This window comes from Nyctereutes procyonoides, unplaced genomic scaffold (assembly GCF_905146905.1).
Source record: "Nyctereutes procyonoides isolate TBG_1078 unplaced genomic scaffold, NYPRO_anot_genome, whole genome shotgun sequence".
Lineage (NCBI taxonomy): Eukaryota > Metazoa > Chordata > Mammalia > Carnivora > Canidae > Nyctereutes > Nyctereutes procyonoides.
The window spans coordinates 10,376,423-10,394,875 of NW_026575128.1; the positions used below are offsets into that span (position 1 = coordinate 10,376,423).

Sequence of the window (18,453 nt, forward strand, 5' to 3'; positions counted from 1 at the left end):
GAGTGGCTCACCAAAGGAAGAGGAGGTGAAGTTAGATAATACAGGAGAGAGGGAGAAATAAGACATACTAAGGATGTTGTCTTTTTATCTGAGTAAAAAGTGGAAGATTTTGAGTAGAAGATTGACATGGCCTGACTTACATTTTAATAGCTTCATTATGGCTACTCTAATGAGAATACACGAAAGATGAGCAGGGGCAAAACAAGGAAATAGTTAAGAGGCTATTGAAATAGTAGGGGAGAGAGAAGATGGAGGCTTAGAATGGCAACAGTGCAATGTGATCAAATTCTGAATGTGTTTTAACATTTCAGCTATCAGAATTGGTGAATAAATGGCAAAGAGGGAGTCAAGGATAACACCAAGGTTTTTGACTGGATCAACTGGAAGAATGGTGTTGTCATTTATTGAGATAGAGACACTTTCTGTATTCAGCCATTTTCATGTATTCTTTTTTAAAAAAAGTTTTAAAGATTTTGTTTATGTGACAGAGAGCACAAGCAGGGGGAGCAGCAGGGAGAGGGAGAAGCTCAGCAGGGAGCCTGATACGGGGCCCCATCCTAGGACCCCAGATTCATAACCTGAGCTGAAGGCAGACGCTTAACCTACTGAGCCACCCAGGTTTTTTTTTTTTTAAATTGCTAACAGCAAATGTTTATTCATGATTGAAGCCAAGAAGGATTTATAAATGCATTTTAATACCTTGCTGATAAAATAGTAACATTCCATCTTTGCAATCTTGTAAGGAATACAGGAAGAGACTGTAAAGGCTTTTAATGTGTATATCTATTATAACCAGGTCATCAGAACACACACATACACGCACACACACACCACCTACTTTAGTGTTGCACCATACCAACTTTTCAGAAAGGCTATCCCGAGGCTCTACTTACTGATGAGAAAACCTGAGTAAATAGGTTTAAAGTCGGGTGGGGGGGAGGAGTAGGGAAGAAAGGTGGAAGGTAGTAAGCAGCACACATTTCAAAGCCCACTTTTAAGTACACGACATTATGACTATTAAAAAAAAAACCAAAAATGTGGGGGTGGGGAAGGCAATTGAGCATCTTCAGAAAGAGCATTTGGCAATATTCAACGCATCAGGAGGCTGTGCTTGGGGCCATCCACTCTCTCTAGCTTCTCAGAGTGTTTCCTGGCATTGCGAATGTTGATCAGAGTAGCTGCGGAAGGGATCGATGGGTCAGACATAACCACCATCACGTACGTGTTTGAGGTGAAGATGTCGATGAAGGCCGCGAAGTTAGAATTTCGAACTTCCATGCTCTGGAAAGAAGCGGCTAATTTACTGCAGCTCAGCTTGAACTGCTTAATGATGTTGCTGATCTTCTCGAACCGGTGGACATCATGCTGCTCCTTGCACTGGTAATGGGAAATGACCAAGAACGTAGCCCTCTCCTGCTTAATGTATTCTTACAGGCAGGCGCCAAACCGCTGTGCCACCCAGGGATCCCATTCTTACCTTATTTTTCATCCTGGCTTCTCAAGATTTGGAACTGTCTTATACATGTGTTATCCATAATTTTTTTTTTTTTTTTACTTAGTACAAAGTAACTGCAACCTACTTTTCTGAATTAAATTGATTTTAGATGTTCCATCAACTCCAAAATGGAGATAGCTATATTTAGGATCACTAATAGCAAGGAAGAGTGTTTTCCTTATGTTGTTGTTTGTAACATACAGCAGATCTGGCTTGTTGGTTTCCCTTTAATACTGCAGGATGCTTGTCTCCATAAATCCTTCAAACTGATAACCTAAGGCATTTATTTTTATTTTATTATTATTATTATTTATAAGGCAGTTATTTTATACTAAACAGAAGAGAGGGGGGTGAGTAGTAGGTCTTTATGTGACACTAACCAAAGTCTAAGTACCACCATGTTTCCTTAGGATGGATAAAGAATTTGGAGAAGGGAAGTAAGTGACTGTCACAGAAACCACCTTTCCTCATTTTTGCTTTTAGTAAATGAGATCTTGGTTGCCAGTTACTTTCGATCTTAGCTATATGGTTTTCCCAGTTTGCTATTTGTTTTTTTATCCATAGATACTTGTTTGACGAGGGTAAATCTCTCAGGTACCATTATTAATCTTAGGGTCTGCCTTGTATTTGTCTTTAATTTGGTCTGTATGAGTCCTGATACTGCATGTTGAGCTATTTTGATAGTGATACCTACTTGGAAGGACTTGGTGAACATTTTTTGCATTTGACTAAAAACAGATTGTGGAATAGTTACATTTCTTAAATTGTTTTACTTATTAAAACTAAATATTTAGCTGTTAGGAGCTCTTTTAGGGTTGCCAATTATAATTCTTTTCTATTACAAAAATAAACAGTAATAGATTGATTTAGAAAAAACAGGTTAAAAATTTAAGTTTAGAATTATAGGGCTGTTAAACTATTCACTTTTCTACCTCTAAGATGTTTCGACATCTTATCTGTAAATGATAGAATATTTTGATGATACTGTAGACCATTATTTAAATAGTGAAAAGAGCAGAAATCTCCAGAAATAAGTTGTCTGCAATAGGTAAATATTATGAGTGGAAAAATTTCTATTTTTTAAGTGTCCATTCCTTTCAAAATTTTGTGATTAAAAATTATTTGTGATTTTAAACAAGAATAAATCTTGGTATAACAAACATGGATGTACCAAGAGGACATGATGCTAAGTGAAGTCAGAGAAAGACAAATACCATATGATCTTACTTATTGTAGAATTTAAGAAACAACAACAACAAGAAGAAAGCAGACTATTAAATATAGAGAATAAACTGGTAATTTGTCAGAGGGAAGGTGGGTTGGGGGATGAAGAGTATATTTACTGTGATGTGCACTGAGTAATATATAGAATGTGGTTCACCTGTACACCTGAAACTAATATAACACTGTACATTAATTATACTGGAATTTTAAAAAAAGTTTAAAACTCTTGGTATGACAAATGTTAGAATAAAAGCAGCTTCATTGAGTATTTTATTATTTATCATATACCATTTAAGTACTTAGTTTGTGTTAATAAGTTTCATAGAATCCCAATGAACAAAGGAGGGTTATCACTCCGATTTTACTGATGAGAAAACCGAGACAGAGGGAACTTTCTCGAGATTGCATAACTATTTTTTTAAAAAGATTTATTTATTTATGATAGAGAGAGAGAGAGGCAGAGATACAGACAGAGGGAGAAGCAGGCTCCATGCCAGGAGCGCAACGCGGGACTTGATCCTGGGACTCCAAGATCGCGCCCTGGGCCAAAGGCAGGCGCCAAACCGCTGAGCCACCCAGGGATCCCCTGCATAACTATTAAATGATGCATAACTAGTAAATGATAGAGCTAGGAAACAATGGCTTTCTGGCTTAAGAGCCTTCATCCTTACTTTGTGTATATTTAATAACATGAGTTTCTGAAGGATCTATGCTTTTAGATAACTTCTGTGCCTATAGCTCTTATGCCTTTAAGTGATTTATGAAATAATGAATGGTTTAGAAAGAATTAATAGGTTGTATTTGTAATATCAGAATAAAATATTTTATATAGGTCTCTAAAATATTTATAGTTGTTCCCAAACCTGGCTGTGCTTAAGAATCACTTGAGCTTGTGAGGGGGGGAGAAAAAACCTGGACCCCATTCTAGATCACCTGAATTTGAATTACTGGGAGCAGGACTTCAATATATCTGTCTTTCTAGCCCAGCATGAAGCTTGTGTTTATGTACCAGTGATATATAGTACATAAGAAAATAGACTAAAACAAAAACAATATATGATGAAATATTCATATGATGAATAATTATGGTGGCTAACATTTGTAGAGTACTTTGTTGTATTATCTCATTTAATCCTTAAAATAACCTTGTGAGTTAAGTTGGTATTACTACATTTTGTAGATGGGGATACTAAATCTTAGAGTAGTCAAATTAACGTGGCCAAAGTCACACAGGTCATAAATTCTTGATAGAACTAGGATTTGAACACAGATCTGCCAGACTACAAGGCATAGAACATCCCATAGTTGGCCAGAGCCACCTCTGCCAGCAACATGTTCAAGGTAATTCGGAGGTCTGTGGGGCCAGCCAGCCTGAGTCTGCTCACCTTTAAAGTCTATGCATCACCTAAAAGGGACTCACCTCAAAACTTCTGTGAAGGTTAATGAGCTTTCACTCTACTCGGTTCCTGAGGGTCAATCTAAATATGTGGAGGAGCCAAGGACCCAGCTTGAAGAAAGCATTTCACATCTCCGACATTACTGTGAGCCATATACAAGTTGGTGTCAGGAAATGTACTCACAAACAAAGCCCGAGATGCAGAGCTTGGTTCAGTGGGGGTTAGACAGCTATGAGTATCTCCAAAATGCACCTCCTGGATTTTTTCCAAGACTTGGTGTTATTGGTTTCGCTGGCATTGTTGGACTTCTTTTGGCTAGAGGGTCAAAAATAAAGAAGCTGGTGTATCCACCTGAGTTCATGGGACTAGCTGCCTCTCTTAATTATCCACAACAAGCCATCGTATTTGTCCAGGTCAGTGGGGAGAAATTATATGACTGGGGTTTACGAGGATACATAGTTGTAGAAGATTTGTGGAAGGAGAACTTTCAAAAGCCAGGAAATGTGAAGAATTCACCTGGAAATAAGTAGAATGGTCCATGCTCTGCCCATTTTAATCAGTTATAGGTAAACATTGGAAACTCCATGCATTTTCTACAGAAAAATGGCAGAGAATTCAGTACTGATTGTAGTAAATTGTCTTTCTTCTTCAGGAAAAACTATACCAGGCTTCTTTGTTATCTTGGGTGATGCCATACTACCAGTGGACTAATCGGAAATCCTTTCATCTAGAGATAATGTCCAGCATTAGAACTCCTGGTTCTCATGTTGCTATTTATGTACATAATTAAAATTCTGAATTAAAAAAAAACATCCCATAGTTGACCCCGTTAAATTATGGTAGGTTATAGATTAGAGAGAATTGAATATGGATTGTTATTGTAGTGGTTTTTTTTTGCTTAAAAAATATATAAAAATAATATGTAAAAATTAATGTTTGTATACCATCTCCTTTTTATCCATTTTCTATTGATGACTGTAGATCCTCATAGTTGTTGAATTCCCTAAGGGCCAACCTCAGTATTAAAAATTTGGTTAATGTGTATATGTAACTGTAACTGAGATTTGTATGAGGCTCAGATGTCTATATATATCTTCTCCTACTTCTCTGATAGTTCTTTTTTTTTATTTTTTATTTTTATTTTAATTTATTTTAGTCACAGAGACAGAGAGGCAGAGACACAGGCAGAGGGAGAAGCAGGCTCCATGTCGGGAGCCCGACGTGGGACTCGATCCCAGGTCTCCAGGATTGCGCCCTGGGCCAAAGGCAGGCGCCAAACCGCTGTGCCACCCAGGGATCCCCTTCTCTGATAGTTCTGTTGTATTTTTCTCTGGTTTCATTTTTCCTAAATACTCCTTAAATGTTGAAATTCTAAAGGTTCCATCACGAGGCTTTTTCTTTGTTCACACTAATCCTTCATTTCAGGTAAACTTAATCTGCTCCTGAGACTTTTGCAAAGGCTTTAAAAATATGATTTTAAATATAAAATATGGTTTAAATATAAAATATATTATCTTAATCATTTTTAAGTATACAATTCAGTAGTGTTAAATACATTAACATTGTTGTGAAATAGATCTTCAGAATGTTTTCACCTTGCCAAACTGAAACTCTATACCTACTAATCTACAGCTTTACCTTTTTTCCCTCCTTCTAGCTCCTGGTAATAACTACCATTCTACTTTTTGTTTCTACACATTTCACTATCCTAGGTACTTCATATGAGTAGAATCATACAGTATTTGTCATTTTTTATGTTTGGCATTTTTTGGGGCTTATTTCACTTACCGTAATGTCCTCAAGATTTATCCATGTTATAGCCTGCGATGATACTTCCTTTTTTGAAGCTGAATGCTATTTCATTGTATGTATATACTACATTTTCTTTATCCATTGCTATTGATGGGCATCTGGGTTACTTCCACCACTTGGCTATTGTGAATCATGCCGCTATGAATATCAATATACAAACATCTCTTTGAGACCCTGCTTTCAATTATTTTGGATACATACCCAGAAGTGAGACTGCTGGATCATTTGGGAGTTTTGTTTTTTTCCAAATTCATTCTTTCTTTCTTTCTTTCTTTCTTTCTTTCTTTCTTTCTTTCTTTCTTTCTTTCTTTCTTTCTTTCTTTCTTCTTTCTTTCTCTCTTCTCTTCTCTTCTCTTCTCTTCTCTTCTCTTCTCTTCTCTTCTCTCTCTCTCTCTCTCTCTCTCTCTCTCTCTCTCTCTCTCTCTTTAGAAAGAGCATGTGGGGGTGGAGAGGAATAAAGGGAGAATGTCAGAGAGAATCTTAAGCTGGCTCCACTCCCAGTGCAGAGCCTGATATGGGACTCGATTTCATGACCCTGAGATCATGACCTGAACCAAAATCAAGAGTCAGACACTTAATTGACTGAGCCACCCAGGCGCCCCTTTCCAAATACTTTTTTTTTTAATTCAGAGAGAGAGATAGAGATAGAGATAGAGAGAGAGAGAGAGAGAGAGAGAGAGAGGCAGAAACACAGGCAGAGGGAGAAGCAGGCACCATGCAGAGAGCCTGACATGGGACTCGATCCAGGGTCTCCAGGATCACGCCCTAGGCTGCAGGCAGCGCTAAACCGCTGTGCCACCGGGGCTGCCCTCCAAATACTTTTAAAGTAGATGACTCATGACTCTAAAGTTAGTATCTTGAACTCACACATTTTAGATTCTTTACAGTCTATTGGACATCTCTATATGAATGTCCCATGTATACTTCAGAATCAACATACCTAAAATTGAAGGCTTCAGATCCTACTGTCCTCACCAGCCTGTCCTTTTGCTCATGTTTCATTTATTTATTCATGTATTCTGTATGTTAACTCATACTACCTAGGGACCAGGCAGTGTTGTTGGTGTTGAGGACACATCAGTGAACAAAATAGTCATTTGGATCTCACATTCTGGTGAGGGAAGACATATAACAAATAAGAAGATACATGAATAATTTGTTAGGTACAATGTCATAGCTAGAGGGGTTCTCTTTTAGATAGAATGGCTAGGGAACATCTCTCTGAGATGACCTTTGGGTAGAAACCTTACTGAAGTGAAGGAGTGAGATATGTGGATATCTAAAAAAAGAGCATTGCAGACAGAGGGAAGAAATAAGTATAAGGGGTTTAATGTAGGAGCATATTTCACCTTGTTCAAGAAATTTTAAGGAAATTAGAGCAACTAGAGTAAGTGAACCTCAGGAATAGCAGATGATGATGATGATGTCAGAGAAGGAGCTGGAGCCTGCTAATATAGTCTCATAAGGTCAGAATGAAATTTTTGACCTTTATTCTCTTGATATGGGAAAAGGGAAAGGGTTTTGTTTGACTTGACATTTGTAAGCATCATGCTGGCTTCTGTGTGAACAGGCAGTAAGCAAGTGGGGCAAATATAGAAGCAAGGAGACCAGTTTGGAGACTATTGAAATACCAACCCAGAGGAAAGATGATGGTTTAAACTAGGGTAGTAATAGAAAAGATTGGTCAGATTTTACATTTTGGAGGAGAATAAGGAATTTCTCATAGGTCAGGCATGGATTGACAACTATATAATTTTGACTTGAGCTATGGAATCTTTGGAATTGCTTGCCAGTTGTGATGATTGGGAGGACTGGAGCAAGAGCAGTCTATTCAGTCACCCAAGCCAGAAGCCTGGGCATCATTCTCAACAATTTTCTCTTTTCAATTCGTATTTCACAGTGCTGACCAAAATGGTGTTCCTGAAGGGCAAATTTCAGTTGCAGCAGTTGCCTGCCCATTATCTTCAGGTTAAGTAAAACTTTAAATGACTGTATTTATACTGCTTTTCATAATCTAACTCTTGCTTACCTTTCCAACTAGCTCCTCACTGCTTCCTGACCCAAACGTTTGCTGAAGCCACACAAAACTGCTTTCTACTTCCTGAACAGACTTACCAACCCCCCCCCTTTTTTTTTCTTTTTCCCTGAGTGTTCTTACTCAGCCTTTTCCCCTAGAAGTGCCCTGCTTTAACATTTGGTTCAAATCTCACTCCTTCTAGCTTTTTTTCCCTGACATTCAAATTACTTCCACTCTTTTGCCTTCATATAGTACCTTATATATTCCTCTATTGAAGTTTATAATAAATGAAGGAAGAGTCATCACCTTTTGAGTCATACAGTAGAGTACTTGAAGAAGGCTTAGAAAGGGTTATAATGATTAATATATTTGGAAAATAGGAATTTGAAAGAATGTATAGAAGAATTTAAATATAGTAGATTATTGGAAACAGTCTGCTACAGATACTTACAGAAAGTCATTTATTTATGAGGAAAAAAAAAAAAAGAAAGATTTTCCTTTCTGCCTAGAAAGAAAGAGGAGAAAATGGTGTTAAGCATCTTTTTGAGGCCTCATTGGCTTCCCACCATAATCTCATAATCTTTCTTTACAACTCTACTGCAGACACTTAAATCTGCTGCTTTTCTTTCTTCGGTATGTCACTTGTGTAGCTGAGAAAGTTTCATCCCAAAATGGACCATTTTCTTATAGCTCATTTGATTAACATAATACTAATGATGTCTGTGAAATAATAGAAAAAATATATATTGGTCTCTGTCCCCCAGTTCCGGGCACAGGAGCTTCTAGAACCCTTATAATTTCTTAAGTGATAAGAATCTAGTGGTATCTTTTGTTATAATATTTGGTTTTTTACTCTGGTCCTGACATAGAACTCCTAAATCCCTTGGAATTTACTGGGTGATAGGAATGTCTTTTGTTCTATTGAGGAGACTTTGGGCTCCTGAATAGCTTCAGGATGGGGTGACTACCAGAAAGACTAAGCCATGATTAGAAACTTGGAAGGATCATTCCTACTCCCCATCCTCCAGGAAGGAGAGAAGGACTAGAGATTGAATTAGTGATTGATCATGCCTAATCATGCCTATGTAATGAAGCCTCCATAAAAATCCCAGTAGTGCAGGTTGGGAAGTATCCAGGGAATATATGAAGATGTGGGGAGGAGAAGTGTGCCCAGAGAGAGCATAGAAGCTCAGCATGCCTTCTCACATACTATTCTCTAGGCAGCTCTTCCATCTTGCTATTCCTGAGTTACATCCTTTTATAATAAGCCAGTAATCTAATAAGTAAATTTTTTTTCCTGAGTTCTTTGAGCCACTCTAGCAAATTAATTAAATTGAAGAGAGTGTTATGGGGACCCCTGATGTATAGCCAGTAGGTCAGAAGCACAGATAGTAGCCTGAAATTCTGATTAGCATCTGAAAGGGGAGTAGGCTTGTGGGATTGAGCCCTTAACTTGTGGGATCTGATGCTATCTCTAGATAGATAGTGTCAGAATTGAGTTAAATTATAGGACACCTAGCTGATGCCACAGAATTACACAACTTCTTATTGACCCTACTCAGAGCGAAAACACGAGAGGAGGATGATTTTGTGAATTTAGTGTGGATACTTAAATCTACTACTTTTGTTGTTTCCTCAGTACCCAGAATAGTTTCGGGTGAGTAACTAAATATTTGTTGGATGAGTTAATGTTGGAATGAATGAATGAATGAATGAATGAATGAATGAATGAAATATTCAAATGAATGAGATGCATGAGTGCTGTGTAAGTACAACACAATGGAAAATCATTGAGACTTTTAAAGTAATCCCAGAGGCAGACTCTTAAGTGTAGAGAAGAAACTGATTGTTACTAGAGGGGAGATGGATGGGGGGATGTCTTAAATAGGTGATAGGGATTAGGGAGTACACTTGCAATGAGCACTGGATGTTATATGTAAGTGTTGAATTACTAAATTGTATACCTGAAGCTAATATTACACTGTATGTTAACTAACTGGAATTTAAATAAAAACTTTAAAAAATTATTGAGAAAAAGGTAGTATGAATCTTGAAGAAAATGATTCACATCTGGGTCTTTAGCTCCATTAGGCAACAATAGGCATTCCTTCCTTCATGATCCCATATTGTATTTCACATTATAATTAGTTGTTTCTATAACTGGGAGGAATATGTCTTGCCATTTTTATATTCCCTCTGGTCCTAAAACACTGTGCTCAGTGAATAAAAGAATGAATGAATTTGAACTGGTGAAAAGAGGATATTCTATATAAAGGATCAGTATGATTGAAGGAAAGGAAGTCTGGGTTTGTTGGAAGAATTCTCTTGATGGCAAGATCAGGTCGTTAATGCTAAAATACTATACTTTGTGGGTCCAAAGTATATTTTTTAGGTATTTTGAAAATAATTTGACTCCGACATACCATAGAGTAATAATTTCAACTTGAACAAAAGTATACTAATTTTGAAAGTATTTTTCTATATTTTAAGTATTTTCAGGAGATGAAAAAAATGGTTAATGGGCACAATGAAACCAATATTACAAGGGCACTTGGATGGCTCAGTTAAGTGTCTTTTAACTCTTGATTTTGGCTCAGGCCATGCATGCTTTCAGGGTTGTGAGATCGAGCCCTGTGTCAGACTGTGCACTGGGAGTGGAGCCTGCTTTGGATTCCCTCTCTCCCCCTCTCTCTGCCCCTCTACCCTCTCTCTTTCAAAAAAAGCCAGTTTTACAAAAATTATTATAACCCTAGTTCACAGGCTTTCCAAACATGTGGAATATGTAGAGTTGCCTAAACTTTAATTCTAACAACTCATAATATATATGATTTTGTGTGTGTGTGTGTGTGTGTGTGTGTGTATATAATGAAAATGTATTTATCACTTCTATTTTCATAAAATTCTAAATATTTTCTTTTTCTGTTTGTTTATAAATTCTTATAACTTAAATGTATTAAGTATTTAGTTTTACTGGTCTACAGTCAGTCATTTAGAAATTGGCCAGGTGTGGAGGCTGCTAATAAGAATAAAGCTAGTGACATGGGGCACCTAGCTGTTTCAGTCTGCTAAGCGTCTGACTTCAGCTCAGGTAATGATCCAAGAATCCTGAGATTGAGCCCCACATTGGGCTTTCTGCTCAGCAGGGAGTTTGCTTCTCCTTCACCTCCACCCCCACCCCACTTGTGCTCTCTATTTTGCTCACTCTGTCTCAAATAAATAAATAAAAAACCTTAAAAAAAAAACAAAACTAATCGTAATGCTGTGATGTAGTCAGTGAAGTCTGGAAAATGATGGTCTGTTTTAACTAATGTGTATTATACTGAGAATAATGAGCATTATATTGATATTCCTATTTTTATACTTTCACACTGTTTCAAGAGTTAGTTATACCTGCTTTATTTCCCATGTATTTCTTAGCTTTTTATAATTTAATTTTTACAAAAACTTAAAAAATATGTCTAATAATCTTTTCTCAGGCCTCATAATATGAGACTATTTTCACATTTTTCAGTTTTGTCTAATCCTTCCTTATAGTACCTTATTTGCCCCTTCTGTGACATACTCCTGGTCTTTTCTCTCATATCTAACCCTTCTATTTTTCTTTTAGTCTTTAGCTTTCTCTCTTGTTTATTATATGTATGAATTCCCCAAGACTCTAATCTCTGTCTCACTTCTCTTCACCAAAGACAGCTTATAGGGGCAGGAAATTAAAATATTTTTAGGGCCACTTTTATTTGCCTTTAAACATATATTGCTTTACTTAACCTAGCTCTACATTTTTAAATTACTTTTTGTCTCCAATTGGATATAACCTGAGCTGTGTATAGTAAAATTAGTTGTTGAATATATTTTTGTTCCTGCTAGAAGGCAAGCCATGTTACATCCATTAGTATATCTCCATTCCCCAATATATGTTAAGTAAACAAATGATATCCTACTGTCACTTTGACGTTAACTTGTTCAAAATTGAACTCATCTGAAATTTTCCTTTGCTTCTATATCCACTCATTGTTCAGTGTCCAGATCAAATTCCATCTCTTTTCTGAAACTTTCCTTAATCCTCACAAAAATCTGTCTTCCTATTCTATACTCCTTTAGCAAATTATACTTTTATTGTACCTTCATTTTAGATTACATTTTATATTTTTATGTACAAAATAGGTTGAGGTCAGGGACTTTCTACCCAAAACAAATACATTATTTAAAATGATCTAAAGACTTAGAAAATGAAAGTAGAAGTGTTGCACTGTTCCTTTTGCATAGTATTGCCTCCTACCCCATCTTGCTACTTTTCACTTAACCTTTAGTCTTTTTTTTTTTTTAAGATTTATTTATTTGAGAGAGAGAGAAAATGTGTGCACATGGAGAGGCAGAGGGAGAGAATTTTCAAGCAGACTCTGCTGACCATGGGAGTCCTTCATGGGGGCTCTATCTTATGACGTGAGCAAAAACCAGGAGTCCAGTGCTCATCTGACTGAGCCACCTAGGCACGTGTGCTTATCCTTCAGTCTTAGTTGAGACATTATTGCATCTAGAAAGCTTTCCAAGCCTTGGTTAGGTCTTGACTAAGTGGCTTTTGTTTTTGTATTTGTTTTTTAAAAGATTTGTTTATTTTTTACTTTGGCAGGGAGAAGCAGAGGGAGAGGGGGAGAGAGAATCCTTAAGCAGACTCCCATCTGAGCACAGAGCCCAACCTGGGGATCGATTCCTGGACCCGTAGATCATTACCTTAGTGGAAGTCAAGAATTGGTTGCTTGGGATGCCGGGTGGCTCAGCAGTTTTGTGTCTGCCTTCAGTTCAGGTCATAATCCCAAGATCCAGGATTGAGTCCCACCCCAGGCTTCCTGTGAGGAGCCTGCTTCTCCCTCTGCCTGTGTGTCTGCCTCTCTGTATCTCTCATGAATAAATAAATAAATCTTAAAAAAAAAAGAGTTGGTTACTTAACCAACTGAGCCACTCAGACACCCATTTTTGTTTTTTGTACTCCTCTAGCATCATTAGCTTAACAAGTTCAATTGCCATTTAGTGTCTGTACTGTGCTACGCAACAGGGATAAAGTAATGAACAAATAGTTATTGTCTGGTCTGTCACATAGCCTACATCCTATGGAGAGGGACAGACATAAAACAAATAACCACCAAATAAGTAATTATCAATTACCATGAAGGAAAAGCACAGGGTTCTATGTGAGAGTGAGCCTACGTAGATGGGGGTTGATGCAAGAAGAATTCTTTGAAAAAGTGTATCTATGATTAAAATTTAGCCAGACAAGAAATGAGGAAAGAGCATTTCAAATAAAGTATCTTCAGAAGACCTAAGAAGTAGAACTTGATGCCTTTGAGGAACAAAAAGGCAAGCCCATTTTGGCTAAGGATATAGCATAAGCTCATCATAAAGATGCGGAATCTGAGGTTCAAAGAGGTTCAGTGAGTATAGAACATATTAAGGTCATAAATAATAAGCGGGAGAGTCTAGATTCAAATTTTGGACTTTGTAAATCCTTAGTATTCTTTCTATTCTACCTTGGCATTCCCGAGTGAAAATTTGAACAAAATCTTTCCAAACTGTGGTATTTTGTTTCTTTTCCAACACCATTGAAAATTCTTTTACTATTTTCTTCTTCTTTCTTTCCTTTTTTCTTTCCTTTTTTCTTTCCTTTTTTCTTTCTTTCTTTCTTTCTCTCTCTCTCTCTCTCTCTCTCTCTCTCTCTCTCTCTCTCTCTTTTTAGCAAAGGAGATATTTGTATGTGGAACCAATGCCATCAAAAGAAAAAGGATAATTGACCTGGCAATAAGCAGGGATGCTTCCATTGAATTTGTGGCTTTGAAGACCCATTTTAGCATTTGTTTGACTCAAAGGATTTATGAGCCTCCAGAGTTGTTAGGGTTCTATGGAATTCACTGTCTATATTAATCTGTGGATTTCTTTGTTTTTTACCAGTGAAGCATTACAACTCTCAAAATCTTACACTCTACTTTATTTCCATTCAACAGAATAACATGTAAACTTGACCCACTTTTGGCAAATATTTAAGTTAATGTCTCACAAAATACTCTCTTTTTGGGAATTGATTTCTAGACAGCTGATAAAGCTTTGAAATGTTACTGTTTTTTTCTTTTCTGTTTTCATTTTGATGTGGACTTGGATGGACAAGGGGAGGGAAGAAGTTGTTATGATGCAGAGGCAAAGTTGGAAAGGCAAAGTTTTTTCCTTCAGAGAATCTTTGTTACCCTGCAGTAAACTGCCCATAATCTAGGATGTCGCAACCTGCTTGCTTAGTAGTCTGCAAAAATGTTGGTATCATGTCATTTCTGTGCTATGTTCTAAGTAACTGGTGACTGGTTAGCTTAGAGACCAACTTCAGAAATGTTTTATATAAGGAAACTTCCCCAGTGATGTTCCTGCCTCTTTTTGTAACCTGGTACAATCATGGTACTGTGTTCATCAAACAGTTTTTGCCTCTACGTTTTTTCCTTCTAAATGTTATTTTTACTAAGAATAATAATTATAACATGAAAGAATGAATTTAATTCCTGAGCTAATTTTTACATTCTTATTGGAATTTTTCATTTGTGATTTTATGTCTCACTCCTCTCAATCTGAAGAAGGAAATAATGTTAAAAATATTACTTTAAGGTACTGATTTTACTTGTTCTGACATTCTTAAACATTGGTTTTTGTGGGTGTTTTGCTTGAATGAGGACTGTGGAATTAAGCTTTTTATGACTCAAGATTTGGAGATATTATATACCAAATGCATGTTTTTTGTTTGTTTGGTTTGGTTTTAGTTTTCTAAAATACAGTTTTATTATACCAAATAGAGAAACATTTTAGAGAATATTTTGTATTATTAAGGAAACAGTATTTCATTTAAATTTTATTTTTCAAAGTACACTTATTTCCCTGTACTGTGTTCTCCATCTCACCCATCACTGAGCATTTTTGTGTTTTTTTAAATGGCTTTCCCTGTTTTTTTTTTGTTTGCAGGCAGCTATCAATGGTGTAATACCCCAGGAAAATGGCATTCTACAAAGGTATGTTAGTTATAAGGTGCTTAATGGTAAGGATGAGAATTTAGCCAAGCAAAAAAGAAATAATTGTTAATTTTTTTGTTTAATTTTTTGACAGGGTATTTGATCTTTGGTATAGAAGCTCATTAATATAGTTATTGTTCGGGATCCCTGGGTGGCACAGCGGTTTGGCGCCTGCCTTTGGCCCAGGGCGCGATCCTGGAGACCTGGGATCGAATCCCATGTCAGGCTCCCGGTGCATGGAGCCTGCTTCTCCCTCTGCCTATGTCTCTGCCTCTCTCTCTCTCTGTATGACTATCATAAATAATAAAAAAAAAACCATAAAAACTTTAAAAAAATATATAGTTATTGTTCTTTTAGACATTTTTGTTATATCAATTTCCTAAAGTTTCCAACTTTTAACTATATAATGTTATTTCAGAATGAGTGATACTGTTTTTCAAGGACATCTTTTTAAAAAATTTTTTTTTTATTGGTCAAGGGCATCTTCTAATTCATAAAATGGGAGGTACTGAATCTCAGTAGCTGTAGAGCGTGGTTATCATCTACCTATCCAGGAGTTCTCTCCAACCTTACTACATTATTTTTTTCTTCACTTTTGGTTTTTAAATTAAGTACATGATAATTTGCAAGAATTTGAATAAGTACTTAATTGATGAAACCTCCCAGAGCACTGAGCCATTTCGCCTGAAGAATCCATTGTTAACATGTGGAGTGGGCTTCACGGTTTTGTGTCATTGCCGGAAGGTAAAATTGGCAGGTGATGCCAAGAGAACTACAAGTTACAAAATAATTCCTTAAATTAGAAATAACTTTTCCTCACCTTTCTTTCCTTAAAATTGGAGACTGGTTTGGATTAAAAGAGGACACTATAAAGTCATAGGAGGTAAAACCATTCTCCCTTCCAAGATAGTTTAATTACTTGATCCCCACCCCTACCCCCCCAATTCAAACTTTGGCTTGAATTTTGGTGGCTAGGATTTCTAAGTCACTGAAGCATGATCTACTAAGTGCAGATGAGGCAAACAGAAACAGTAGACTAGGACTGAGGTTGTTTTGGAGAGGAAGAAGAGTGCTGTTGCAAAACCATCAAAAAATTCACCATGAACTGCAAAATGGACTGTACTTTATAGGAAACTGTGTATATTTAGAAATGAAGCAAATTCTCTTTGGTACTTATACTACCCTTAGTAATTAATAGACCTGTTCCCCACCATTTTTAAAACACTATCAGAGTTTCATCCAGAGTAAATGTGGCTGATTTCCAGAGTATGTACCTTTTTTTTTTGGGGGGGGGGGGTTCCGAAGCATTCAGTTTTACTGAAACCCTTGTCTAGAAAGCAAACCAGGTGATTACCAGCACTTCCTTCATGATCATTTTTTTCTTGGTTTAGGAAGTTTTAGACTTCTAAATATGGTTCCAGTTTTATTCTTGAGTAAATGTTATTTCACTTTTGTGCCAAAATTTTTGCTTGTTAAATCCTTGTGGATTCAGCTGCTGGGTTTCTGAGCACATAGTGGATATATCTTAAAATTAATATTTTGCTATTGGTGAACTGTAGAAATTCCCTTATCCCTGGAAACATTGCATCTCTCCTGTCACTAGTGATACATTTTTATTAATATATTTTCTAAGTAGAGATTCAGCACTAAACTGATTTCTAATACTATAATATTTGGGGTTTACCTTTTGTCGGAGTGAGTTTTTGTTTTATTTGCTTGTTTATTAATTAAAGGAATGAATCATATGTGCACAGAAGAAAATCAGTTGTATCTAGTAATAGTCTTCAACTCTCTCCTTTCCTTTGTTCTTTAGCTTTGAAATCACTATGGATTTGACATAACTGAAAATTCCTCTTAACCAGGGGAAAATGAAAGAGGGCTCTTTGCTCATTTGCTTCTACTGAAAGTGGAAGACTTAATAGTAGGAATGGCATGCGTAGGTAGTTAAAAGATTTTTGTTTTTTAATTTGACTTTTGTAATATAGTCTGTGAATGCAGCTGACTCTTAATTTGTCAGTTCATACTTCGATAGAGAAAGAGCTACCAACAAGTTTTTTAAATATGAATTATTTTTGGAGGGAGAAGAGCCCAATCCCTGTGCTTTATAGCTTTTCTTGAAATCAGTTTTTTGTGTGAATTCAAAAGTGGGAATATGATTTTTAATGTGCCCATGAAGTCCAAAGCAAAGAAGCTAACAATTTTAAATGCTTAAGGCACTGTGCTAAGTAACTGACATATTTTCATCACTTAATACTTAGTGTAACCCTTAAGAGTTTCATATTTCATAGTGAGGAAACTGAAAGTTAGAGAGTTAACATAGATTTGCCCATAGTCATAAGTGTAGTAGATGATAAAGTCTGGATTGTCTCCTTTTAAAAGCCATGCTTTTTCTCTGATACCTCTCTGCCCTATTCAAGGTCTGCAAACTAGCCATGTCCCACCTTTTTAAAAAGATTTTTTCCCTTGGATAAAAAAGTTGGAATTTAATACGTGTGTATAAGATCTTTCTCCCATAGTTTTGTTTTTAGTTACTATTTTAGTAAAGGTAAATAAAGCCATATATTATTATCCCTCACTTTACAGGTTTAGAGAGAATAAGGGGTGAAGTGACTTGGCCCAGATGGTACAGCATGTGTTGATGGAGTCAGGAATATAAGCGAGTCTTCTGCCTCAACCTTGGTCCAAGGCTTATTTTATTAGACAATATGCTGCTAATACAACACATTCATAAACTGTGTTGCTTATGCTGTTATAAGTGTAAGCCATTCAGTCATAAAACATCAAATATGTGCATATTTTTTACATCTTGGTGTAATATTTTATTGTCCATCTTATTGTCCAAAGCCATTTAAACATTATTTTTGGAAATAGTTATTGTTAGAAGAAAGTGCTAATGAATTACCTGTGTTAATAGGCAGGACATGCTATGTTTCCTAAGAATTTTATGAATCAGTAGTATAATTTTCCTCATTGACTATATGGGTAGTATCTGTCAACTCATATTTATTTATTTATTTATCTGTTTAATTTTTAAAAGATTTTATTTATTTATTAATGAGAGAGAGGTGGAGACACAGGCAGAGGGAGAAGCAGGCTCCACGCAGGGAGCCTGACATGGGGCTCCTGACATGGGGCTCAATCCCGGGTCTCCAGGACCAGGCCCTGGGCTGAAGGCGGTGCTAAACTGCTGAGCCACCCGGGCTGCCCATATTTATTTTTTTGACCCAGATGATACAGTGTATGTTTCTTTGTCCATTGTTTAATTTATTGAGAAAACCTAGAGAAGACTAGACATTTTTTCACTTATTGACCATTATGTTTTCAAAATATGTAAGTGCTAAGGTTTCTAATATAGAAAATATCCATTTTGGCCAATTAGTTTCTATTTATTGTCTTCTCTGATGCTCATTTAAGAATCTGATTTTTTTTTTTTTTTAAAGATTTTATATATTTATTCATGAGAGACAGAGAGAC

The 18,453-nt window shown here is 36.4% G+C and overlaps 1 protein-coding gene and 1 pseudogene across 2 annotated transcripts in view; both read left to right on the forward strand.

Moving 5' to 3' along the window:
- Positions 1-18,453, forward strand: part of FAF1 (Fas associated factor 1) — a 454,188-nt gene that overhangs the window by 117,639 nt on the left and 318,096 nt on the right. For both annotated transcript variants that reach the window (XM_055341966.1, XM_055341967.1), the window contains exon 3: positions 14,933-14,979. In XM_055341966.1, coding sequence (XP_055197941.1) covers positions 14,933-14,979 — 47 coding nt within the window. The remainder of the gene's footprint in view (positions 1-14,932; positions 14,980-18,453) is intronic.
- Positions 4,052-4,646, forward strand: LOC129520771 (MICOS complex subunit MIC26-like; annotated as a pseudogene).